At 46.9% G+C, this 26,683-nt stretch overlaps 1 protein-coding gene across 2 annotated transcripts in view; it reads right to left on the reverse strand.

The window, feature by feature from the left end:
- Positions 1 to 10,149: 10,149 nt before the first annotated feature.
- The window catches only part of FAM171A2 (family with sequence similarity 171 member A2), a 55,391-nt gene continuing 38,857 nt past the window's right edge, over positions 10,150 to 26,683 (reverse strand). Inside the window, exons 5-9 of one of the 2 annotated variants that reach the window (XM_073683193.1) lie at positions 13,455 to 13,631; positions 13,240 to 13,356; positions 12,994 to 13,111; positions 11,441 to 12,810; positions 10,150 to 11,330 (exon numbers count right to left, since the gene is read on the reverse strand). In XM_073683193.1, the coding sequence (XP_073539294.1) occupies positions 11,281 to 11,330; positions 11,441 to 12,810; positions 12,994 to 13,111; positions 13,240 to 13,356; positions 13,455 to 13,631 (1,832 nt within the window). In that variant the 3' untranslated portion in view covers positions 10,150 to 11,280. Of the gene's footprint in view, positions 12,811 to 12,993; positions 13,112 to 13,239; positions 13,357 to 13,454; positions 13,632 to 26,683 lie in introns of both variants that reach the window. The other variant, XM_073683192.1, reaches the window with a different exon arrangement.

Raw genomic sequence — 26,683 nt, forward strand, 5'->3', positions numbered from 1 at the left:
GAAATATATATATAGCTGTCATGCTCGGGTTGGGAGAGCCTCGGCCAATCCGTGCATTATTGGTCTGTCCTCGGACTGATTGGCACAGATGTCTGAATGAGCCCTACTGATGTAGACTAGACAGACTAAAAATACATTATCTTTATCAAACAGCATAAACCACTGATAAATCTGGACTGTTGTAAGATTGTCTAGCTGAAATGTGCGATTACACTGCATGATTATCTGTAAGGACCATTCCTAGGACCACTCTTTTCCTGATTATTGGGTAGTGTAACCAGGCTGCTGATCACCCGACGAATGAGCAAAATGATTGTTTCGTTTGTCAAATGAAAATATCTTTTGGCAGGAATTTTAAAACAATCATCATTCTCAGCAGCACATTGTCCGGTGTAAGCGAGACATGTAAACGGACAACCTATGCTCCCTGACTGATCTCTTACTGAACGTTCTGTGAACGTCTTCAGCATGCTTGGCATGTCTAAACTGGTTATTGAACAACTGCTGATCATGTAGTGTAAACCAGTCCTAAGAATTAGTATTGCTAAATCAGCTTCATTGGATAATATGGCATGCAGTTAGTGCCCTCTAGTGGCAGCTACAGGAAGCCAGTATAGTTTTTAAGGGTAACCTATCGCCCTATTCATGCTGCCCGAAATAGCGGACTGTTTGAATCAGAGACTGGCTGAACGACTGTAGCCTTCTGTAAAATGATCCAGCTTTTCAGAGATGATATACTTTAAAGATCTGGCTGGGAACAAGAGACTAGACTAGTCCTATGCCGCACTCGACCAGCTTCTCCCAGTACTGCTGCAAGTGATTGACAGGTCTCTCCCTTGTGTGTTACAATCACCTGGAGCAGTGCAAGGAGAAGCCTTCTAATGGTCAGGCTATGGTCCCAGCTTTGGGCTTCGTTCCCGCTGTGAGCTGTTGGTGCGTTTTTGACTTACAGTTCTAGCAAAGTGGATAGGATTCATAGAAATCTCCTGCCCGCTGTGCTTCTTTTAAACTCTGCGTAAACTGAACTATGGTGCGTTTTTCAAATCCGCAGCATGTCCATTTCTCTTGAAGGTACACTGAGTTTTCTGTGTGGATTTTCCCCATAGACTTGCATTAGATGTGGAAACGCTTCAAAAACGCATGTAAACAGCACCAAAGTATAGCAATAAAGTTTTGTAAAAGCAAAAAAACAATAAGTGAATTCTGCAACATCAAAATAGCACCAAGAACTCATCGTGGGAACGTAACCTTAGAGAAAAATATACCTGACTACACTCGTGAAGCTAGGCTCCGATTCATGCTGGTTTGTGCTGCAATAGGGTGACAAGGTTCCCTTTAAATGTGTTTATGCAGGAGAAACCCAGAGAACGGAATTTCAGGCCTAAAATACTAGGTTTATAGGAGACTTCAGCCATATTTAATTATGGCTGTAATGTGATCACTGTAAAATGGCTGTAATGTTCTGTGCATATGTGATTACTTTAAATCGTTATACATTTAATATATGCAGCACTCTCCGTCGTATAAATCCTACCTCGAAAGCTCCTAAATATAAGGGCAGCCATGTTTCTCAGTACAGTTCTCCGGTCAGTTTTGCTCCCATGTACAGTACAGACCAAAAGTTTGGACAGACCTTTAAAGATTTTTCTGTATTTTCATGACTTTGAAAATTGTACATTCACACTGAAGGCATCAAAACTATGAATTAACACATGTGGAATTATATACTTAACAAAAAAGTGTGAAACAACTGAAAATATGTCTTCTATTCTAGGTTCTTCAAAGTAGCCACCTTTTGCTTTGATGACTGCTTTGCACACTCTTGCCATTCTCTTGATGAGCTTCAAGAGGTAGTCACCGGAAATGGTTTTCACTTCACAGGTGTGCCCTGTCAGGTTTTCTTGCCTTATAAATGGGGTTGGGACCATCAGTTGTGTTGTGCAGAAGTCAGGTGCATACACAGCTGATAGTCCTACTGAATAGACTGTTGGCTACTTTTTTCTTGCCATAATACAAATTCTAAGTAAAGAAAAACGAGTGGCCATCATTACTTTAAGAAATGAAGGTCAGTCAGTCCGAAAAATTGGGCAAACTTTGAATGTGTCCCCAAGTGCATTTGCAAAAACCATCAAACGCTACAAAGAAACTGGCTCACATGAGGACCACCCCAGGAAAGGAAGACCAAGAGTCACCTCTGCTTCTGAGGATAAGTTTATCCGAGTCACCAGCCTCAGAAATCACAGGTTAACAGCAGCTCAGATTAGAGACCAGGTTAATGCCACACAGAGTTCTAGCAGCAGACACATCTATACAACAACTGTTAAGAGGAGACTTTGTGCAGCAGGCCTTCATGGTAAAATAGCTGCTAGGAAACCACTGCTAAGGACAGGCAACAAGCAGAAGAGACTTGTTTGGGCTAAAGAACACGAGGAATGGACATTAGACCAGTGGAAATCTGTGCTTTCGTCTGATGAGTCCAAATTTGAGATCTTTGGTTCCAACCACCGTGTCTTTGTGTGACGCAGAAAAGGTGAACGGATGGACTCTACATACCTGGTTCCCACCATGAAGCATGGAGGAGGAGATGTTGGGGTGCTTTGCTGGTGACACTGTTGGGGATTTATTCAAAATTGAAGGCATACTGAACCAGCATGGCTACCACAGCATCTTGCAGCGGCATGCTATTCCATCCGGTTTGCGTTTAGTTGGACCATCATTTATTTTTCAACAGGACAATGACCCCAAACACACCTCCAGGCTGTGTAAGGGCTATTTGACCAAGAGGGAGAGTGATGGGGTACTACGCCAGATGACCTGGCCTCCACAGTCACCAGACCTGAACCCAATCGAGATGGTTTGAGGTGAGCTGGACCGCAGAGTGAAGGCAAAAGGGCCAACAAGTGCTAAGCATCTCTGGGAACTCCTTCAAGATTGTTGGAAGACCATTTTCGGTGACAACCTCTGGAAGCTCATCAAGAGACTGCCAAGAGTGTGCAAAGCAGTCATCAAAGCAAAAGGTGGCTACTTTGAAGAACCTAGAATATAAGACATAATTTCAGTTGTTTCACACTTTTTTGTCAAGTATATAATTCCACATGTGTTAATTCATAGTTTTGATGCCTTCAGTGTGAATGTACAATTTTCATAGTCATGAAAATACAGAAAAATCTTTAAATGAGAAGGTGTGTCCAAACTTTTGGTCTGTACTGTATAGTAATAATTTGGGTGAAACTTATTTTGGAGTTCTGCAAGCTGTAGAGCCTTGTATGTGGTGGCTCAGGATTCTAATTGCGTCAAAATAGAAAGAAAAAGATCCCCTGCCATTATCTGAGTTGATTGAAAAGGTATCCACCAATAATACCTATGAATATAATAATTTTCTAAAGAATAACTTTTGAAAAATATTTTCGAGAAGATGATCCCCTTGGTTTAAGCTATTCCCACCCCCAAAAAAATATTTGACCTCACTTGATTTTATGTAATCACATATCCATGGAATATTAACCCTAATTCCTAATACGTTAAATTATTGTTCATATTGTTTGTTGAAATATATATTCTACAAGTTTGTAACAATTTGTGTAACCAACCAGTTTATGCAGTCCCCTTAAATAAAGATAATTTGTGTCTTTTCCTCCTTCTCAAATAATGTCACTGAAAAAGCCTCACTACTTTTGGTGGGGAGACTAATTAAAAAAAAAAAAAAAAAAAACGCTGGCAGGTACTCCCAACACAATGCTGCAATTGTTTGAGAAAATTGAGGATGCCATCCAGGGAAGCTTTTCTGTGTCATCTTTTCCCAATCTGTACTCCTTGGTAACACAATCCCCTATTCATCATTGCCTTTACTTCTGTTTTTTTTTGTCTTGGCACCCAAATCATTACTTTTGTTTGTGACTTTTTTTAAAGTCTATTTTCTATATGCTCACCTGTAGAATATTTTTTTCCGCTTTATGGGCAGAGTTTAAAAGTTTTTGCCTGATTTCGTCAATTGCGACTTTTTAACCGTTACAAAATTTGGTGCAATTTCACTTCAGTCCTCCTGGTGTATTTTCGAAATACAGCAGAAGTTTGGCCAAAAATCACAAAAAAAACAGTTTAAGACAAGGAAAAAGCCAATTTTCGACTTTGCGTCAAATTTATGAATTGTGTGCACCATCTTGACGAATCTGGCACTAAAAAACGGCACAAGAGAAAAAGGGAAAGTGACTTAAAAAAACACAAATGATGAATCTGGGCCATAGTGTATTTAGGGGGTAATTAGTCTTTAACACGGCTGATGTGCAAAAATCTCCCAGACTCTTATTTATATCTCCCTACCTGTATCCATGATGGACTGAGATGATAAATGAATCTGTTCACATCCAAAATATTCTTAAAGGAAATCTGTCAGTAGGATCAACCCTCCTAAACCATCTATAATGGGCATATAGGTCATAGAAAGTTGAATAAAATGGTATTGTGATATCTGTGATCCGATGTCTTTTTGCAGAGATAGTCACAATTTTCTTATACGAAAATGAGCTGGTACGATCTATGGGCGGGACACTGATCTCCCTGAGAATCTGCCTCCAGAGCTTATTTTAAATTAAAGTGGGCGTTACCAGTGTGAGACATGTAATGACTGACAGTCTTCTCTCCTGACCTACATGTCTCCCACTGGTATTGTCCACTTCCATTTAAAATAAGCTCTGGAAGCCGATTCTCAGGGAGATCTGTGTCTGGCCCATAGATCTTACAGCTCATTTCATACACATTAAAGCACCACGCCAGAGTTTTTTTTTTATTTTACTTCTGGACTTCTGGAGTGGTATCACTAATGTAAGTTTCTTGCCCTTAACATTACACTCACCAGCCGCCACCTTCATCTGTTATTGACGCCACTTTGATCGTCTTCTGCAGGTTGTGGCCTACCGGATCGCTCCAGTGTTTGCTGGGCGAGCCAGAAGTCACAACTCAATGTAAGTCTATGAGAACCAGAACGTGGCTCTCATAGACTTTATGTTGAGACCATTGTGACCATTACCTCTGACTTCTGGTCAGTCAGAATTTGTGGTTACAGTGCCTGGATCGGCACTGGGAACAGTAGAAAGACAGCAGCTGGTAAGCATATTACTTTGGGATTGTAACTTACATATTGGGCAACACTCCAGCACTGAAATAAAATAAAAAATGCTGGAGTAGTGTTTTAAGAAAATCGTGGATTTCTCGGGAATAAGACATCGGTTCAAAAATATTAAGTTATCATTTTATTCAGCTTCCTATGATCTACATGACCATATAAACAGCTTAGGAGGGCTGATCTTACTGACAGATTCCTTTCAAATTTCTTTTGTGTTGTCTTTTTTTTTCCTGGTCAAAAATGCTCCATTAGAATATTACTTTAAAGTCCTATCTAATTATTCCATATCCCTTTTTCGTGTGTCATTTTTTAAATGTAGTAAGTCTTGCAGTTTTTTTTTTTTCTTATCCTGGTGTCTGTCCAGGGCCTTTCTGTAAGTCTTTAAAAACACCAGAAATAAAATATAACAAAATACTTGAAAATGTATGGCCATTTATAAGCATTTAAAAAAACTGAAAAAAATAGTAATTGGGAAGGGATTCTTTCTGCCTTCACGCCCCCCTCACAAGTATATTGCGTAGAACTCCCTGCTTCCTACCCTGTTCAACTCTAATTCACACTTCTGACCTTACATGCTGCTTTCCTTCTGCCAATGACTCAGCTCCTTACATTATATAGAAGCTCTGCACATACATGATCTTGGACTAGCTGTGGTCTACGCTCTGATATGCTATATTTTGCAGAATTACCATGTGTAACCCCAATATTTTTCTATGTAAAGCAGTTCATGGTGCTATGCATAGCACTATTTTTAGAATATAATCAGTTGAAAGCATATAAGCCCCCCCCCTCAACTTGCCACAATTAACATATAGTGTATATAAATAGCATGCCTATACATGATAGATATATTATATTGAGTACTGTGCAAAAGTTTTAGGCAGGTGTGTGATAAAAAAATGCTGCAAAGTAAGAATGCACTCAGAAATTGAAGTTAATAAGTTCCCTTTAACTGACTCCAGGATTTATCCCCATAAAGTGTTAGGAGTTCTGTACCTGCCTTATAATGACATTTGTAATGATGGCTTCATTATGAATGTTTATGTATTTACTGTAAAACTGAGGTTTTAATCTTGGCGCTTCTGACCCCGGACTAGTCTGGAAACGGCATCACTCATCCATGCACTTCGCTGGCATCACACTCCCTGCAGCGTGACTGACAAACCAACATGTGCAGAGAGAACAGGGGAAAGAGAACAAGTTGTCCCTCTGCTTCTTCTCCCTTTTCGCTCTGCAGATGCTGACTTGTCAATCATGCTGTGGGGGGAGGGGCAAGCTGCCATCAAACAGCAAAGATGAGTGGCAGTGCTCCTGGACTAGTCCAGAGATAGGAGATTAAACTTCAGCTTTAAAGGAAATACATAAACACAATTATAATAAAGATATCATTATAAATGTCATTATTAACAACAACAAAAAAAGTGACCTGAACAAAAAAGAGGAGTCTAAATCAAATCAATATTTGGTGTGACCTCCCTAATTTGTAGGATTATAGTCAGGCGTATGAGTAAACAATTATAAAAAAACAAGTGATAATGATCATTATTTTCATATGTGGGTTGAAACAGTAATCAAGTGAAACAGCAGTGTAGGAGGCTTAAAACTGACAGAGGAAAAGCCAAATTCTGCTACAAAGGTGAGGTTGTTTCAGACACTTTCATGCTATATGCCATACACCATAGCAAGACTAAGCACAGGAACAAGATACGAGGTAGTTATACTGCATCAGCAAGGTCTCTCCCTGGCAAAGATTTTAGAGCAGACTGGGGTTTCAAGATTTGTTGTTCAGGAGGTTTTGAAGTCGGACCAAGAAATGGGCAAGGTTGAGGACCATTAACATAGTGGTTGGTCATGGAAATTTAGTGCAGCAAATGAAAGACACATCATGCTTCCCTTCAAGATCAGGAGATATCCAACAGCAACATCTGCTCAGAATGAGCAGCAACAAATGGGACCCACCTACACCTATTTACTGTTTGGAGAACTCTTGCCAGGAGCCATACCTTTGACATGGATACAAGGGCCAGCGGCTCAGCATAGGAACTGTGGCGCAAGAAAATGGCAGCAGGTTTCTCTGGACTGATGAGATAAAATGTGAAATATTTGGCTGTAACAGAAGGCAGTTTGTTTCCCCAAACAGGCTAAATAGCAATACATTGAGTGTCTGTAGACAACGGTGAAGCATGGTGGAGGTTCCTTGCAAGTTTGGGCTGATTTCAGCAAATGGAGTTGGAGATTTAGTCAGGACTAATGGTGTCCTCAATATTGAGAAATACAGGCAGATACTTATCCACTAAGCAATACCATCAGTGAGGCGCCTGGCTCCAATTTTATTCTGCAGCAGAACAATTACACAAAACATACAGTCAGTGTCAATAAGAACTATCTTCAGTGTAACCGAGAACAAGAAGCCTTGGAAGTGATGATATGGCCCCCACAGAGCCCTGATCTCAGCATCATCAAGTCGATCTGGGATTACAAGAAGATACAAAAAGATTTACGCAGGTCTACATCCACAGAAGATTTGTGGTTCATTTTTCAAGATGTTTGGGGCAACCTCCCTGCCGAGTTCCTTCAAAAACTGTGTGAAAGTGGTCACACCAAACTTTGATTTGATTAAGTTTTCTCTTTTGTTCATTCGCTTTGCATTTTGTTAACACAAAATAAACTAACACTTCTATTTATGGAAGCATTCTTACTTTACAGCATTTTTCCACTCCTTCTTAGAGCTTTTGCAATCTGGGTGTAAAATATATATATATATATATATATATATATATATATATATATATATATATTACTAGATTTGAGCAAAAAGATTCATCAGAACAGAGCTCTGCTATCCTCCACCTACCTTGTTGCAGTATGATGCATGTCTGACATTGTGCCAGGCCTAAAAATCAGCAGAGGTCTTGGAGATGCTAACATCTAGGAGGAAGTTTGCAGGGCTCTGGTGCAGAACCCAGACTATCGTCGTGGCCAATGGACCAGGATCCTGCCTATTTTTTTCGAACTCTAATCAATACCTGTATTCTTGAAAAGATGTACTTTGAAAACTGCACTTGATGTATACAAATGAGTTTCTTGAAATCGTGAAGGTGCAGCAGCTTGAGTCAACAGATTACTGTTCCCTTATAACATCCATATTGATAAAGTGCCTTCAACAGGGACACAAAATCAAAAGCCGTTCTAAACTCCAAAAATGTAAAGAAGACTTCTGGCTGGATGCAGTCATCCCAGCCTCATTGGTTCATTGTGCGGAATAGGACTCAGAATGGCTTCATGTCCAAAGTACATATTTTTGAGGTTATAGGTAATGATCATACACTTGGGGGACAGATGTCCTGCAAATGCTACTAGATGCAGCTAAATGCATACTGTATTACTGAGTTCAATGTAAAACCATATGCTGTATGTTCCCTCTAGTGCTGGGTGCCAGCATCTTTTAAAGCAGCATTCCTACAAATTATTTTTGCACATGTATTGCTCTCTCTATCACTATTCTAGAGGTGTAATTTATTTAATTCCAGCTCAGTTACAACATATATTTTATGCTCTATTACGAGCCACTGGGAAATGTTCTCTGCATTTTCACTGCCCGTTTAGTACATGGTTTACTGTGAAGGCATTAGGTCAGTCTCCAACTTCCTATGTGTTATTGGATTACATCACCCATCAAATTCCTCCTGGTCCTCGCAGCTCCACCCTCCAGGTTTCTCTGCCCTCTTACATGAAGTGAAAATGATATCTTCAGCAGCTTCAGCGTAAAGGAGTCAATACAATAATTTGGTGTAAATACAAGTACCCTGGCTCACACTGCCTCTGTATACTATGTGTGACTACTGTGTGTAGAATCTCCAGTGTATCCAATGAGATGTAGTTTCTGCCTGTCTCCTGCTTGTAATAGGTTTCTACATGTGAGCTCTTATCACAAGCAAATCATGCTGAAATTGTATCACGTAGAATACACTGAGACTGCATTGTGAGTTAGAGGACAGCTGATGTCACTGATCTATAACTGCTGCCTTTAAATAGGACTCAGGTCAAAGCAAGTGCAGTATGATGACACTATCCAAAGCCAGAGGCATCATGGGAATGTAGCCTGCATTAGGGAAACCACATGGCAGGGAAGAAGGAATTTAAAAAGTGCAGACCCCCTGCAAATGATGCATCAACTAAAACAGGCACAAAAGAGCCTCTACAATATTCTTTAAAGGGACTCTGTCAGCACAGGATGACTGTTGAAACCAAGTACAGGCACTTGGTGTATCATGGTGGGGCCAATCATTTATATACACCTTCCAACCTGCTTGTTTCCCTCTATCGCTACCCCTCCTCTTCTTTGATAGACAGCTCTGGTTTGATAGAGCCAGAGAAGGGCTGAGATGGTGGGAAGGTGTAGTTAAATTTTGGCCACCCCATGATGTATTGAGTGTCTATACTTGGTTTGAACAGTCTTTTTGCGCTGACAGAGTCCCTTTAATAATATTATATGCTTTACAATATAGGCAAAAAATGCTGAAGTGCTACTTCAAAGTGTACCCAAATTTAATAAAAAAATAATAGCTTGGTACCTGCACAATAATAATTTTTCTAAAACCCTTTCAATACAGATTTTGATCTCTGTAGCTGAATAGACCAGCCATGGTCCTTGTTGTCGCTTAGGCTCTACAATACTGTACATATACACTGCATTCTACAGTGCTGCAGATGAAGACCAAGGGGACGTCATGGACGGACAGTCTTTGCTGCAGCTCAGATGAGAGCATGATCTGTAATATAAAGTGATTTGGAGAAATCATTTTTGTGAGGTCCCTGTACTATGTATGTTTTTCTGTCTAATCAGAAGTACATCTTACTACTACTACGCTGTCTCTAGGTAAGGGATCTGGAGCTCTGTATCAGAAGAACTGAGTTCACACTGGTAACAGGTGTGAGAGCTGCAGGTGTTGGGTCCTAGTCCCAAATTTGAGCACTAATCCCCATAGTCAGTATTTGAATGTCATAATTTCACTAATTTGCACTGATTTTCTTTTTTACTTTCATGTTTTATTAGTAATGTTTGTAGGAAACGGCAGTAATAGTTCAACATGACAAATACACTTTTCTTGTGCTGTTCTCCTTGGGAAATTTCAAGGGATTGACTTCTTGCAATACAAATTCGCTTTCCTGTGATGGAACGTAACCGCAAGTGCCGGAATGCTTCATGAAATAAGTCTGAATACCCTTAGAAACGTCTGGTTCCAAAGACCATAATGCATTGCAAAAAGGGAGGAACATGGTATTCCTATAATATATTAATACTATGTTGACCAGAATGCATTACACATTATCGGCTAATATTGAGATGTAGTGGGGTGGGGGCAGGGTTACAATGAATACAATGCATTGCCAGGCATGTTATAGGACTGAGAATTACAAGGATCTTAGTGCATCATGGCCGTTAGCCGTGGTCTCCATGGTACGGGGGGGGGGGAGGGGGGGAATGGAACCACAATGCAATGAAGAGTGGAGCCATTAAAGTATAAAAGAAAAATCTGTAGGACTTGCATGGCTCCCTACATGAGAACTTGAAGGACCAGAATGCATTGCAAGCTATGATGTTTCACACACCTTACACAAACAAAACACTAGGACCACAATGTTCAAGCTACTGGGAGATGTCATGTTTCTACCGGGTTATGCATACCCCGCTGCACAGGTGCTGAGACCATCTCCGCAGCAATGATGATAATGACTGAGCCAACGTCAATTCCGAGCCGACCGAACCTGCACCTGTTGTCCTTGTATCACTATGTTAACAGGAATGGAGAGAAGAATCAAGGGTACATATCCAATCCAAAACTCTTGTCCCACCCAACATGAGGGGACTGGTCCCGCTGAGAGTCTCACTGTGCAGTGTCATAGACTCCCAGTTCACAGAGGGACTACTACATTAGTGTGCTGTGTCTGAATGTGTACTGCATTCGTGTGTATGTGTGTGTGCGCGCGTGTGTATATAATGTGTAAATGTGTGTGTACATGGTGTCTGTGGGTATCAATATCATGGTGCCTCTGGCCTTACACACAGGAATCTCTCCAATGCTGGGGCTGTGCCTCGAAGATAGGGGAGAGTTGGGGGCAGGGTGTTGTCACTCTCCAAGCCCCAGGCTTCGGATTCAAGGGGTATCCCTGCGTTTTCTCCCCGAAGTCCTTTGAGGGGTATATCCTATACACAGAATGAGAATTGAGAAATCCCTCATTATTTCACATTAAACACCATCAGTGGTCTCTCCTCTCTCTTTTGCCAGGGGCTCTTCTTATCTTGGTCATCCCCACCTTCAGATTGGTCATTAAGGTCCTCATCCGGGCTGGTCATAGAATCCCTTCTTAGTTCACTGGTGCTGCTGCGGGAACTGTCGCCTCTGCTGCGCCCTCTCCTGTTCATTACTGGGCAAGACTCAGAGGCCTCATCGAGAAGTGGTGTGAGTGAGCTATCTTCTGGAGAGCAGCCACCAGCAGTCCGACTCTCACTTAGGCTCTGTTCTCCTTCTTCAGCAAAGACCAATTTGGAGTAGGTCAAGCTAGAAGGCTGATGCTGTGACCTCCCACCTCTCCCTTCCTCTGGCCCAGGTTTTATTTTAATCTCATTAACATCCACACCCGAGTCCAGACTGGCATCATTACTACGTGTCTTGTCTCCAGCCTGCAGGTCAATATAAGAATGACGCACCTGTGCATTAGAACGTCCATCTAGTGAAACAAACCAGGCTCGTGGATGAGGCTTCACTCCAAGTTCTAAAAGCTTCTTCTCGGTCAGTGCTTGAAGTTCTCCATTCAGTTGTGCCATTGTGGACTCATTGAAAACAACAGGAATGGTGACAGAACCACTCATTTGTGAAGAGTGGTTGCCCCAGCTTTTGCCGTCTTGATCCTGTGGGCCAATAGATGCCCCTTGCTGGTAGCTATGAACTTGCTGAAGTAATTGCTGGCGTTGGGCATGATCTTGAGGAGCAAAATGATGAGCATGTGAAATCTGGGTGGATCCCAATTCACTTTCTGTCAGCTCGTCACTTCCACTATGATCTTCTTCTGATAATCTCACATAATGAGCCGGAATGACCAGCGTAGGCATAGCATGTCTGTAGGCTCCTTCCTTCATGTGATCAATGGATCCGCAAAATATAAGTTGGCCAGGCTGTGTCAAAGATGTAGGACGTGATAATGGATCTGCGGACTGTGTCATCAAATAATCGGGTGGCTTTGAGTCCCCAATAACATGTTTGAAAGGTGGTGGAAGCGGAGGAGGAGATGGAGGTGGATCCCTAGCTCCACCCCTTCCTCTCCTCCTCTGCTGCCCCTTTCCACCAGTTCCATAGCTTCTTTTCATATCATCTGAATCCAGCAAGTCACCAGAGCGAGCCGATTTTAATGGATATTCATCTCGAGGACCTGGTCTTAATGGGAGAGTATCTGTAGAATGCTGAATAGAAGAACGTCCACCAGACTTACAAAAGTCCTCTCGAGAAGAAAAGGCAGAGCGCAAAACTGGAGTACGAAGGTCACTGTCAGCTGTGGAGGTGGAGTCTAAGTGGCTGGTACTAATAAGGTTAAGGTGGGAGGTCGAGGTTGCCTGGTCTCGTTTTGGCTCATTAAGGCCGGAGAGCTGCAGCTTGTGATGCTGTTGTCTTGGTTTTAGGCATCGCCTTCTGCCAAAAAAATAGATTGTAAGAAAACTGCAACAAAACTGGATTCTATGTCAAAAATGTGGTAAGATTATAAAAGGAAATGCACATTGTAACTTTGCAATCATAAAAATCCCAGGAAAAGAGAAGGCTCAAGCAATATTACTGTACATTGAAAAAACGTGAATGGCATCAAGAAGCTTTTACCTGCAGTAATATATTAATAGGCACAGTAGAATGAGGACCAGGAGTGCAAGAGCGCCCAGAATAGAGAGCAGGAAGATAGTATGGTACCCAGCAATGTCGCTCATAAGTGACAGCATACCTGAGAACAGACCACAGTGTAAGTATTCTATAAGATCCAGTCATACAAGTATGAAGGTCAAGAGAAAATGCCAATAATTAAAGAAGTGAAATTATATATAAAAAATAAGTACAAAGAAAAGGACTTACCACGACCAGTAGATGGGAATGCTGCTGCCCAGTAACCCAGTTTTGGGTAGGAAAATGACCAATATAACTGTTGTCCATCTTTCCGCACTACCCCCATACCAGCACGTAGCCACCGACCTTAAAGCACAAAAAAAGAGATGAAGCCAGGCCAGTCAGGACAAAAAGCACCAGCGAAGATAAAAAATATGCAAGTTTTCATCTAGCTGTTCACCTACCGGTCTTTGGCTCAAATTTCCAGGCAGGTATGCTGCTAGAAGGTATGAGACCACTGTCTGAGGGGAGGGGAAGGTAAAGCTGAGCAGGGCCCGTCAGATGGACTTCAGAGCCATTCCCTGTAAATAGATGGACGCTCACTGCAGCAACCGGCAGCAGCTCCAACCAGCTGGAGTTACCTGGTTATAAGCACAAGAAAGAGAAGAAAACAAAGGCCGAGTGAAGAAAGAACCTAGGTCATAAGTAGCAAATAAAAAAAACCTATACAAATACAGAAATACAAAGATGTGAAAATATAGCAGCAAACGGCATACTGTAAGGTTTTTTAGAAAATGTTTATTCTTCAAAATTAACATTGGCCTCTGAAAATCTCAAATCGAGTCAAGTTTAGGAAGGGATATATGGCTGCCTAGCATCCAGATGAAAAGGACACTTGGGAGGAGCACAATCAGCTGCACTCAGCCAACCAGCATTGGCAGCATTGGAGGGGGCAATTCTGTTTGGCTGAGGGCTGTTGACAGACAAGACACCAATATGTCATTTTAAGTTGGATATCAGACATATATATACTATATACTGTGTGTATATATATATATATATATATATATATATATATATGAAGACAATAAATCTAGCTGGTTAATTTCCTTCCTAAATGTATAAATACTCACTTTGCCAGGGTGTAAAGGGCGAGTTCTAGACAATATGCTTTTTCTCTGATTGTATGGAGTGTACTACAGCTGTCTATTCGAGTGACTTTCTATACCACTAGAAATGTGTTTCCTGAATCCCTTTTGATCTTTTCTTATATTCTGTATTTTGTATTCATTATTTCACTTATGTCAAAACTTTAATAAACACATAAAAACCCCCGACACCAACAGTCTTTTATGTCAATTTAATATCTATGTGACCCTGAATATATGGGCACAATAACTGGGGAGATAGCAGCAAGCAACCATTTCTGCTGCTTACAAGACTCCCCGTAGATAGGAAGATTTCAGCATCTGGGGTCTGATTGGGATTATGCTGCAATTATTACTTTTAAACTGCAAAGTGCTGCACATAAGAAGACAACATAAATAATTAATAATGTGAACATTACACCATCTCCCTTGACTCACAGTAGGTTTTTCATAAGCAGCATTGTAAATGTCATTCCCAGGACAAGCTTCATAGGAGGGAGAGGCTATACATAGACATGTGCATGTGTAACACAACACAAGAAGGGACACAATCCTAGCAGAGTATGGGTTTTCTATAAGGAATGTAGAGAGGGATTCTACTAACCAGGGGCGTACATAGGATTCATGGGGCCCCATAGCAGAAGTTCTAATTGCCCCCCCCCCCCAAAAAAAAATTTAAATGATTGTCGGGGTCACAGAAGAGCAGATCTCACAACTTTCCAGCCTTTACATAGTAATTTGCCTCCTGCTGAAGTCCTAGATTCCTTTTTCATTGCCCCCATAAAGTATGATGCCAACAAAAGTTCCCCCCCAAACACAGTATGATATCCCCATGGTGAATTGCTCCACATGTACAGTATAATGACCGTACTTTACCCCACCTCAACTCCCAAGGCAAAGTATCGTGACCCCAACACAGTATGATCCCCCAACTGTGAACCCCCCACACAGCCCTCCATACAGTATAATGGCCCTACATACAGTATAATGGCCCCACAACTCTCCACACTCCACAGAGTATAATGCACTCGCCATGGTCCTCCACAGAGTATAATGCACTCGCCATGGTCCTCCACAGAGTATAATGCACTCGCCATGGTCCTCCACAGAGTATAAGACACTCGCCACGGTCTTCCACACAGTATAAGACACTCCCCATGGTCCTCCTGACAGTATAATGCACTCGCCATGGTCCTCCACAGAGTATAATGCACTCGCCATGGTCCTCCACAGAGTATAAGACACTCGCCACGGTCTTCCACACAGTATAAGACACTCGCCACGGTCTTCCACACAGTATAAGACACTCACCATGGTCCTCCACATAGTATAAGACACTCGCCATGGTCCTCCACACAGTATAATGCACACGCCATGGTCCTTCACACAGTATAATGAACTTGCCATGGTCCGCCACACAGTATAAGACACTCGCCATGGTCCTCCACACAGTATAAGACACTCCCCATGGTCCTCTAGACAGTATAATGCACTCCCCATGGTCCTTCACGCAGTATAATGAACTTGCCATGGTCCGCCACACAGTATAAGACACTCCCCATGGTCCTCCAGACAGTATAATGCACTCGCCATGGTCCTCCACAGAGTATAATGCACTCGCCATGGTCCTCCACAGAGTATAAGACACTCGCCACGGTCTTCCACACAGTATAAGACACTCACCATGGTCCTCCACACAGTATAAGACACTCGCCATGGTCCTCCACACAGTATAATGCACACGCCATGGTCCTTCACACAGTATAATGAACTTGCCATGGTCCGCCACACAGTATAAGACACTAGCCATGGTCCTCCACACAGTATAAGACACTCCCCATGGTCCTCTAGACAGTATATTGCACTCCCCATGGTCCTCCACACAGTATAATGCACTCCCCATGGTCCTCCATGCAGTATAATGAACTCCCTATGGTCCTCCACACAGTATAATGCACTCCCTATGGTCCTCCACACAGTATAATGCACTCGCCATGGTCCTCCACAGAGTATAATGCACTCGCCATGGTCCTCCACAGAGTATAAGACACTCGCCACGGTCTTCCACACAGTATAAGACACTCACCATGGTCCTCCACACAGTATAAGACACTCGCCATGGTCCTCCACACAGTATAATGCACACGCCATGGTCCTTCACACAGTATAATGAACTAGCCATGGTCCACAACAAAGTATAAGACACTAGCCATGGTCCTCCACACAGTATAAGACACTCCCCATGGTCCTCTAGACAGTATAATGCACTCCCCATGGTCCTCCACACAGTATAATGCACTCCCCATGGTCCTCCATGCAGTATAATGAACTCCCTATGGTCCTCCACACAGTATAATGCACTCCCTATGGTCCTCCACACAGTATAATGCACTCGCCATGGTCCTCCACACAGTATAATGCACCCCCCCATAGTTCTCCACACAGTATAATGCACTCCCCATGGTCCTCCACGCAGTTTAATTCACTCCCCATGGTCCTCTACACATCATAAAGCACTCCCCATGGTCCTCAACACAGTATAATGCACCCCATGGTCCTGTACGCAGTATAAAGCAGCCCCATAGGGTAAAATGCAGCCCCCACCATAGGGTAAAATGCAGCCCCCAGTCCTCCAGTATTATCAGTACTCACTGATTTAAAAAATAAATAAATACATACTTACCGCTCCTCGTTCCCTGCTGCTTCAGTCTCTGCAGCGTGTCTCTCTCATCACCTCAGCAGCTGCCAGCTCCACTGTCTGACACAGCGTGGCGCGTCATCACGCCGCTGCGTCAGACACAGAGGAGAAATGATGGGAAAGGGAGTGTCACATGATGCTCCCTCCTCCATCATTGATTTCAACCAGGGCTGGCTGCAGGTTTTCGTGGGCCCCAGGGGGAAAGACTCACAGTGGGCCCCGTTAGCACATACCACCATTCATGATGCACAGATATGGCAGAGAAATTTCGGTATAGTACACAGGGCCCAGGCTGTCCCCTCGTCCTTCACATACGCAGACATGCACACACACAGTACGCAGACATGCACGCGCACACACACAGTATGCAGACATACGCGCGCGCACACACACAGTACGCAGACATGCACACACACAGAACGCAGACATGCACGAGCACACACACAGTATGAAGATATGTACGCACACACAAAGTATGCAGACATGCGCACGCACACACACAGTATGCAGACATGCGCGCACACACACACAGTACGCAGACATGCGCGCGCACACACACAACGCAGACATGCACGAGCACACACAAAGTATGCAGACATGCACGCACACACACAGTATGCAGACATGCGCGCACACACAGTATGCAGACATGCGCGCACACACACAGTATGCAGACATGCACGCACACACACACACAGTATGCAGACATGCGCGCACACACAGTATGCAGACATGCGCGCACACGGTACGCAGATGTGCGATCACACACACGGTACGCAGACATGCGATTGACGCGCCCCCTGGGCCGTGGGGTACTCGGTGCCGGGCCAGTCGTTGCTAGGGGAGATGTCACAGTGGCGTTGACCCGGTCCGTGACCCAGGGCGGTCAGTAAAAAGGGGATTTTATAGTTTTTATGTACAAAGTTCGTGACGCCACCTGTGGTATGCGGTGAAGGGACCCGCCGCTGCGGAGCAGGTCCTCTGGAGCTGATGATAGTGCAGCAAAGCTGGTGTGGCTCTCCACAGGTAGAGCTTAGCTCCAGGGCAGTGTAGATGTTATAGGTGATGCTGGACTTTGTAGTGCAGGGGTGATGGCGCAGATAATAATCACAGAGACAGTGGGGTGCAGTCTTCCGAGTTTACTCACAGTTGTTAAGTTCCTCAGGTTACAGGTTCCGGACTACAACCTCCCACGTCGTGCTGCGTTCACCAGGCAGGGGTTCAGCAATCTCTCAGGTAATTCAAGAGTGCCTGACAGGACCCCTTTCTATGTGCCTTCCTCAGTCGTCTTCCTGCGCTGGCTCTTGCCCTCCTGCCCTGCGCCTCACAATCAGTGTCCCAAGCCAGTAGCCTCGGGTCTTGTCGGGCGACCTGCAGTCCCCTGGACCCTCTGTGGCCACCTTTTCAGCGATATAATTGTGATTGTGGCCACTGCACCTTACAAGTACAGCAGCCTCCGGTTCCTAGCTGAGCCTTGTAGTTCTCCACTAGTTTAGGGGCCGGTCCCCTCTGCGGCTCAATCCCTCCACCGCCTGGCAGATTCGGGCGTACGGGTGGCTTCCAGCACTTCCCGTACCCCTGGGATCCCTTCTGTTCCTGGAGCCTTTCTCCTGCTCCCTCTCCGCTCTCAGTCCTGGGCCTCTCACTAGGCCTGCCTCCGGAGCAGAGCTCCTGCAGAGCCCCTGCTCCTTTCACTTTTCCTCCTCTGACTGAACACCCTCTCTCAAGATGGCTCCCCTTTTTATACAGCTTCTTTCAAGTGATCCCCTGATCTATGTCCTCCACCCACACCCACTACATGGTTCCCCCTCACTAGGTTCCCCTCCACTCCAGCCAAGGACCAGGGACTGTGCTCTCCCATAGGAGAAACCTCGCCCTGCCCTACTGAAGTGGATGTGTTGGATGCAGGTGTTAGGGTCCCGGGCAGCACTCTATCCTTACCTGAGAGTGGGATACCACACCTCTGGGTGAGATGCAGTACCTCTGTGGCGACTGAACCCTCAGGGGCGCCACACGATCACACACAGTACGCAGACATGCGATCACACACAGTACGCAGACATGCGATCACACACACGGTACGCAGACATGCGATCACACACACAGTACGCAGACATGCGATCACACACACGGTACGCAGACATGCGATCACACACACAGTACGCAGACATGCGATCACACACACAGTACGCAGACATGCGATCACACACACAGTACGCAGACATGCGATCACACACACAGTACGCAGACATGCGATCACACATGGTCTGAAAAAAATTACCCTTACTGAGTACCACATTTTTTTTCTTGATTTCTTTTAGTGTTTCTTAAAGCCCTAAAGTTGCCATTTGAAATGACTTTAGTTTTGTGCCATGTCTGTGATCTGCTTTTTTTCAACAACATTAAACAACTGAATGAACATCCTCCGAGCCTGGTGATTCCATAATTTTTGCCAGGGGTTGTAGTATTGTGTCCCTTCTTGTGTTGCATTACACCTTGACATGTCTATGTATAGCTCCCCCCGTCCCCATGAATAGATAAACAAAATGATTCAGCCTACCCTAGTCCAGCATCCACTTCGGTACCCCATGGCAGCCAGACCAGGGTAGGGAGAACTTACTTGGCTGGTACACAAATACTGACATGTTCAGCACCTCTTGTGATTACTCTGCCTTTGCGACCTATTGAGGGTCCAAAGTGGATGCTGATCCAGCAAATTTTTTTGCTCATCTCTAATATAAATCTTTATTAAGCACAGAATGAATTTATCATTCTCAATGATGGACGACCTAGTAGATTTATAAGGGTATTCTCATCTCCAAGATCCTATCCCAATATGTAATATTAATAATATTAGCAAATACCTCAAATTAAAAATGTAGCATACTTCTCCTGATTCGCTATCTCTCTTACCCCATGTGCAAGGCATTGGAGTGGCTTAGGTATCCATGGTTATGACCACTCATACAGTAACAGTTAGTTAGTTAAACAGTTTTTAGTGGTCGTAACCATGGATACCTAAGCTACTGCAATGCCCTGCACATGGGGTAAGCGACATAGCGAATATCAAGAACTATATTACATTTCTAATTGGAGGTATGTACTAATATTATTATTATTGTAGCGCCGGCGTCCCTGCCCTCTGCTAGGCAGGGACGCTGTTCCCCTCACCCCTCTGCTCCGAGCCCGGCGTCCTCCTCCCGCTCTGCTGGCAGCGCGCGCTCCTTCCCGGCCACTGTGCTTAGGGTGCGCGCGCGCGCTCCCTCCCTCTTAAAGGGGCCGCGCGCGCCGTCCTAAGGAGTCCCCGGCCAATGGCCGGAGGACTTCACCATATATAAGGCACCTCCTCCAAAATGGAGGTGCCCGAGCAATGTTGTTGCACTGTTCACTACTCTGCTTCAGCCCTCAGGTCCCGTTGCCAGTTACCTGCCAGATTCCTGCCAGTTTGCTGTCTGATTCCTGCCTGATATTCTGCTTACCTGCCTGCTAGCCTGAGGTCCGACGGTCTGCCTACCGACTCCTGTCAGTCTGTCTAAGGACCAGCTTGCCCGCTCACCTGGGAGCGCTCCTCTGCTACCTGCCTGCTAGCCTGAGGTCCGACGGTCTGCCCTCCAACTCCTGTCAGTCTGTCTATGGACCAGCTTGCCCGCTCACCTGGGAGCGCACACCTGTTACCTGCCTGCTAGCCTACCTGGAGGCTCCGCCGTCACGTGCTGTGACCACCTGCCATTCCAGAGACTCCTGCCCGCTCACCTGGGAGCGCACACCTGTTACCTGCCTGCTAGCCTACCTGGAGGCTCCGCCGTCACGTGCTGTGACCACCTGCCATTCCAGAGACTCCTGCCCGCTCACCTGGGAGCGCACACCTGTTACCTGCCTGCTAGCCTACCTGGAGGCTCCGCCGTCACGTGCTGTGACCACCTGCCATTCCAGAGACTCTCGCTTGCTCACCTGGGAGCACACATCAACCATCTGCCTGCTAGCCTACCTGGAGGCTCTGCCATCACAGGTCGTACCTACCCTTTACCCAGAGACTGCCCCGGTCACTTGCCGTGACCTCCTGCCCGTTCATCCAGAGACTGCCCCGGTCACTTGCCGTGATCTCCTGCCCGTTCATCCAGAGACTGCCCCGGTCACTTGCCGTGACCTCCAGCCCGTTCACTCAGAGACTGTCCCGGTCACCTGCTGTGACTGCCTGCCCGTCTTCCCTGGTCGCCACCCGCTCCCTTACAAGGACCGCCCCCTTGTATAGTAGCTCAGAGGTTCCGCCTCCCAGACCCGTTACAGTTTGCTCGGGCCATGGAACCCGGTGGCACCCAAGCTCCCTCACTCTCGGACCTGTGTCATGAACTGTCCCGTCAGAGGTCCCAACAGGAGTCCATCCTGGGTCACCTGCGGAATGTCAATACTCGCCTGGACACTCTGACTGCTCCACCAGCAACCACCGCCAGAGCCATGACTCGCAATCCGGCAGCTCCGCTGCCCACCAATACTATGGTATCCTACCCCGGACCCCGGCTTTCCGCACCTCCTCGCTTCGGAGGCGACTCCGCTCAGGCTCGGGGCTTTATAAATCAGTGCACCCTGCACTTTGAACTCCTGTCCCACCAGTTTAACTCCGACCGGGCCAAAATTGCCTTCATCATGTCCCATCTCACCGGGGAGGCCCTGGCCTGGCTAAATCCTCTATGGGAGAGAGGAGACCCCCTGGTGTCCGACTTGCCTGCCTTTCTCACGGCTTTCCGGAAAGTCTTCGACGAACCTGGACGGAAGACCTCATCCGCATCATCTCTACTACGCCTCCGTCAGGGAAGTCTCACCGTGGGCCAATATGCCATACGGTTCCGTACCCTTGCCTCGGAGCTGGCCTGGGATAACGACGCTCTGGTATCTGTCTTCTGGGAGGGTCTGTCCGGCCGTATTAAAGATGAACTTGCCGGTCGAGACATTCCTACCACTCTCGATGACCTAATAACTCTTGCCACCCGGATTGACCTACGGTTCCAGGAGCGTGCCAAAGAAGTCACCGTGAGAGGAGGTTTCAACGTCTAGCTCCTACTTTTCAGAAATCCGTCACTCCCTCCGATTCTCCCCAGGTACACTCTCCTGAGCCTATGCAGGTCGACCAGACCAAGATGGTCAAAACCCGTCAGGACTTACGCCGTGCCGAGGGGAGCTGCTTCTACTGTGGCAGTAAGGAGCACCGGATCCGTACCTGCCCGGAGAGGTCGGGAAACGCCTGTGTCTAGGTTCGCTCAGAGAGGTCGACCTAGACAAGAATAAATCCTCTCCATCTCTGCTGCTGTCAGTCTCAATTATCTGCGGGGAGAATCGTTATTTCGAACTAGCCCAACTTGACTCTGGAGCGGCCGGGAATCTTATTTCACAGGCCCTGGTAGAAAAATACCGCATTCCCACCAAACCTCTGGCTATACCATTATCTGTCGCTGCTGTGGATGGGGGCCTCTTACCACGTCCCATCCAACTCATCACCGAATCCGTAACTCTGCAGGTGGGAATGCTGCATTCTGAGAGTATCTCTTTTCATGTTCTGCCTGGACTCTCTCACGCCCTCTTACTAGGTCTACCTTGGCTCCAGAGACATGCACCCGTGCTTGACTGGCAGACCGGAGAAGTCCTTCGCTGGGGACAGGACTGTCATAAGACTTGTTCGGTTCCTGTTCATCCCGCCCGTCCTTCTCCTACCCCAACTAATCTACCTGAACTTCCGATTCCCTATTGGTCATTTGCTGATGTCTTTAATAAAAAGGAGGCAGAGACATTACCCCCTCATAGACCATACGACTGTCCTATCGACCTGTTACCCGGTACTACGCCTCCCCGTGGGCGTATTTACCCATTGTCCGCTGCTGAGACCCGATCGATGTCCGAATATATTGAGGAGAATTTGGCCAGGGGATTCATCCGGAAATCTACCTCCCCGGCGGGAGCAGGCTTCTTTTTCGTAAAAAAGAAGGACGGCTCTCTCCGTCCCTGTATAGACTATAGAGGCCTTAACCAGATCACGGTGAAGAATAAGTACCCCCTTCCGCTCATTCCAGAATTATTTGATCGTCTGAGGGGGGCTAGAATCTTCACCAAACTGGACCTCCGTGGGGCGTACAACCTGGTCCGTATCCGTCAAGGGGATGAATGGAAGACTGCATTCAACACCCGGGACGGCCACTATGAATATCTGGTAATGCCCTTTGGTCTCTGTAACACTCCTGCCGTCTTTCAAGAGTTGGTCAATGACATCTTCCGGAACCTTCTCTACTCCTGCGTAGTGGTGTACCTGGACGACATCTTGGTCTTCTCTCCGGATCTCCAGACTCACCGGAGAGACGTTCGTCAGGTCCTGCTCAGGCTCAGGCAGAATCACCTCTTCGCTAAATATGAGAAGTGCCTCTTTGAGCAGACCTCGCTTCCGTTTTTGGGCTACATTATTTCTCAGACCGGCCTTCGAATGGATCCAGAGAAACTGTCTGCCATCGAGAAATGGCCCCGACCGGAGGGGTTGAAGGCCATTCAGCGGTTCCTGGGCTTCGCCAACTACTACCGCCTCTTCATTCCGCACTTCTCTTCCCGGACTGCCCCAATTTCCGCGCTCAGCCGTAAGGGCACTAATCCCAGAGAGTGGCCGCCCGAAGCAGAGGAGGCCTTTCTTTCCTTAAAACAGGCCTTCTCTTCCGCCCCGTTGCTGCATCGCCCAGATGGCAACAAGCAGTTCTTCCTGGAGGTTGACGCCTCCTCCTCTGGAGCCGGAGCGGTACTTACCCAAAAATCATCTTCCGGGAGAATGGTAACTTGTGGCTTCTTCTCCAAACTCTTCTCCTCTTCTGAGCGCAACTATTCCATAGGAGATCGAGAGTTATTGGCCATCAAGCTGGCATTGGAGGAGTGGCGTTACCTGCTCGAAGGGGCTCTTCACCCGGTAATAATTTACACTGACCACAAGAACTTGGCTTACCTCCAGCATGCCCAGAGACTTAACCCGCGCCAAGCTCGGTGGTCCTTGTTTTTTGCTCGCTTTGATTTTATTCTTCATTTTCGCCCGGCTGACAAAAACATCAAGGCGGACGCCTTGTCCCGATCCTTTCTGGTGTCTGATCTCGAGGAGGAACCGAAACACATCATCGATCCCGCCAGAGTAATGCAGGTGGCTCCCGTGAGTCTAAATCGTCTCCCTCCCGGTAAGACGTTCGTATCAGTACCTGATCGGGAGAAGATCCTACACTGGGGTCACTCGTCTAAACTAGCTGGCCACGCCGGTCAGAAAAAGACTCTCCAGCTTATTACCCGGCACTACTGGTGGCCTACCCTGCACAAGGACGTAATAGACTTTGTTTCTGCCTGTGTGTCCTGCGCCCGCAACAAGGTTCCGAGACATCTGCCAGCCGGTCGCCTCCTTCCGCTCCCAGTACCTGCTGCCCCCTGGCAGCATATAGCAATGGACTTTATAACTGATCTTCCCGTCTCTGCCGGTTGTACGGTCATTTGGGTGGTCGCTGACCGCTTTTCCAAGATGGCTCATTTCGTTCCCCTGCCAGGCCTCCCGTCTGCACCCGAGCTGGCTAAAGACTTTATCCGCCACATCTTCCGTCTTCATGGCCTGCCCCTCCACATCGTGTCGGATCGTGGGGTACAGTTCACTTCACGCTTCTGGAGAGCCACTTGTAAACTGCTAGACGTCACCCTGGACTTCTCCTCCGCTTACCACCCACAGTCTAATGGTCAAGTGGAGCGGATCAATCAGAACCTGACCAGTTACCTCCGGCACTTCGTTAATGCCCACCATTCAGACTGGGTGGATCTCCTGCCATGGGCCGAATTTTCTTACAACAATCACGAGAGCGAATCTTCCTCCAAATCCCCGTTTTTTGTTGTCTTCGGTCAGCATCCTCGGATCCCATTTCCCGTCTCCACCTCGGTGGACAATCCGGCTGCGGAATCTCTTGTTAACAAATTTTCCTCCATATGGGAGAGTACCCGATCCGCACTCCTTCTGTCATCCGAGCGTATGAAAAGACATGCTGACAAAAAACGTCTGGATCCTCCTCAATTCCGTCCAGGGGATAAGGTCTGGCTCTCGTCCAATTATGTCCGGCTCAAGATTCCTTCCTATAAGTTAGGGCCTCGGTTCATCGGTCCTCTGGAGGTCATCAGTCAGATCAACCCGGTGGCCTATAAATTGAAACTCCCGGCCAACTTGCGGATCCCTAACTCCTTCCATGTATCTCTCCTCAAACCTGTGGTACTTAACTCTTTTTCCAAGTCTACAGGTACGCCTCCTGCTCCGGTTTCCGCTGAAAACGAATTTGAGGTAGAGAACATTCTGGCCACCAAAAGGGTAAGAGGGAAGACCTTTTTTCTAGTAGATTGGAAGGGGTTTGGTCCTGAAGAGAGAACGTGGGAGCCCCGGGAGAACATCCATGCCCCTCTCATCCTAGCTAAATTTCTCTCTGGCCTAAAAAAGGGGGGGCCTAAAGGGGGGGGTACTGTAGCGCCGGCGTCCCTGCCCTCTGCTAGGCAGAAACGCTGTTCCCCTCACCCCTCTGCTCCGAGCCCGGCGTCCTCCTTCCGCTCTGCTGGCAGCACGCGCTCCTTCCCGGCCACTGTGCATAGGGCGCGCGCGCGCGCGCTCCCTCCCTCTTAAAGGGGCCGCGCGCGCCGTCCTAAGGAGTCCCCGGCCAATGGCCGGAGGACTTCACCATATATAAGGCACCTCCTCCAAAATGGAGGTGCCCGAGCAATGCTGTTGCACTGTTCACTACTCTGCTTCAGCCCTCAGGTCCCGTTGCCAGTTACCTGCCAGATTCCTGCCAGTTTGCTGTCTGATTCCTGCCTGATATTCTGCTTACCTGCCTGCTAGCCTGAGGTCCGAAGGTCTGCCTACCGACTCCTGTCAGTCTGTCTAAGGACCAGCTTGCCCGCTCACCTGGGAGCGCTCCTCTGCTACCTGCCTGCTAGCCTGAGGTCCGACGGTCTGCCCTCCAACTCCTGTCAGTCTGTCTATGGACCAGCTTGCCCGCTCCCCTGGGAGCGCACACCTGTTACCTGCCTGCTAGCCTACCTGGAGGCTCCGCCGTCACGTGCTGTGACCACCTGCCATTCCAGAGACTCCTGCCCGCTCACCTGGGAGCGCACACCTGTTACCTGCCTGCTAGCCTACCTGGAGGCTCCGCCGTCACGTGCTGTGACCACCTGCCATTCCAGAGACTCCTGCCCGCTCACCTGGGAGCGCACACCTGTTACCTGCCTGCTAGCCTACCTGGAGGCTCCGCCGTCACGTGCTGTGACCACCTGCCATTCCAGAGACTCTCGCTTGCTCACCTGGGAGCACACATCAACCATCTGCCTGCTAGCCTACCTGGAGGCTCTGCCATCACAGGTCGTACCTACCCTTTACCCAGAGACTGCCCCGGTCACTTGCCGTGACCTCCTGCCCGTTCATCCAGAGACTGCCCCGGTCACTTGCCGTGACCTCCTGCCCGTTCATCCAGAGACTGCCCCGGTCACTTGCCGTGATCTCCTGCCCGTTCATCCAGAGACTGCCCCGGTCACTTGCCGTGACCTCCAGCCCATTCACTCAGAGACTGTCCCGGTCACCTGCTGTGACTGCCTGCCCGTCTTCCCTGGTCGCCACCCGCTCCCTTACAAGGACCGCCCCCTTGTATAGTAGCTCAGAGGTTCCGCCTCCCAGACCCGTTACAATTATTACACCCAGTGAAGGACTGGGGTGCCAAGTGCCCACCAGTAACATCAACTCCAGGGCCCCACTTTTCATCTACGTGCAAATATGACTTTATCCTCATTCAGATACAGGGAAAAAAATATATCTATATTT

Source organism: Phyllobates terribilis, unplaced genomic scaffold (assembly GCF_046119375.1).
Source record: "Phyllobates terribilis strain yellow unplaced genomic scaffold, ASM4611937v1 Scaffold_5__5_contigs__length_657084704, whole genome shotgun sequence".
Classification (NCBI taxonomy): Eukaryota; Metazoa; Chordata; class Amphibia; order Anura; family Dendrobatidae; genus Phyllobates; species Phyllobates terribilis.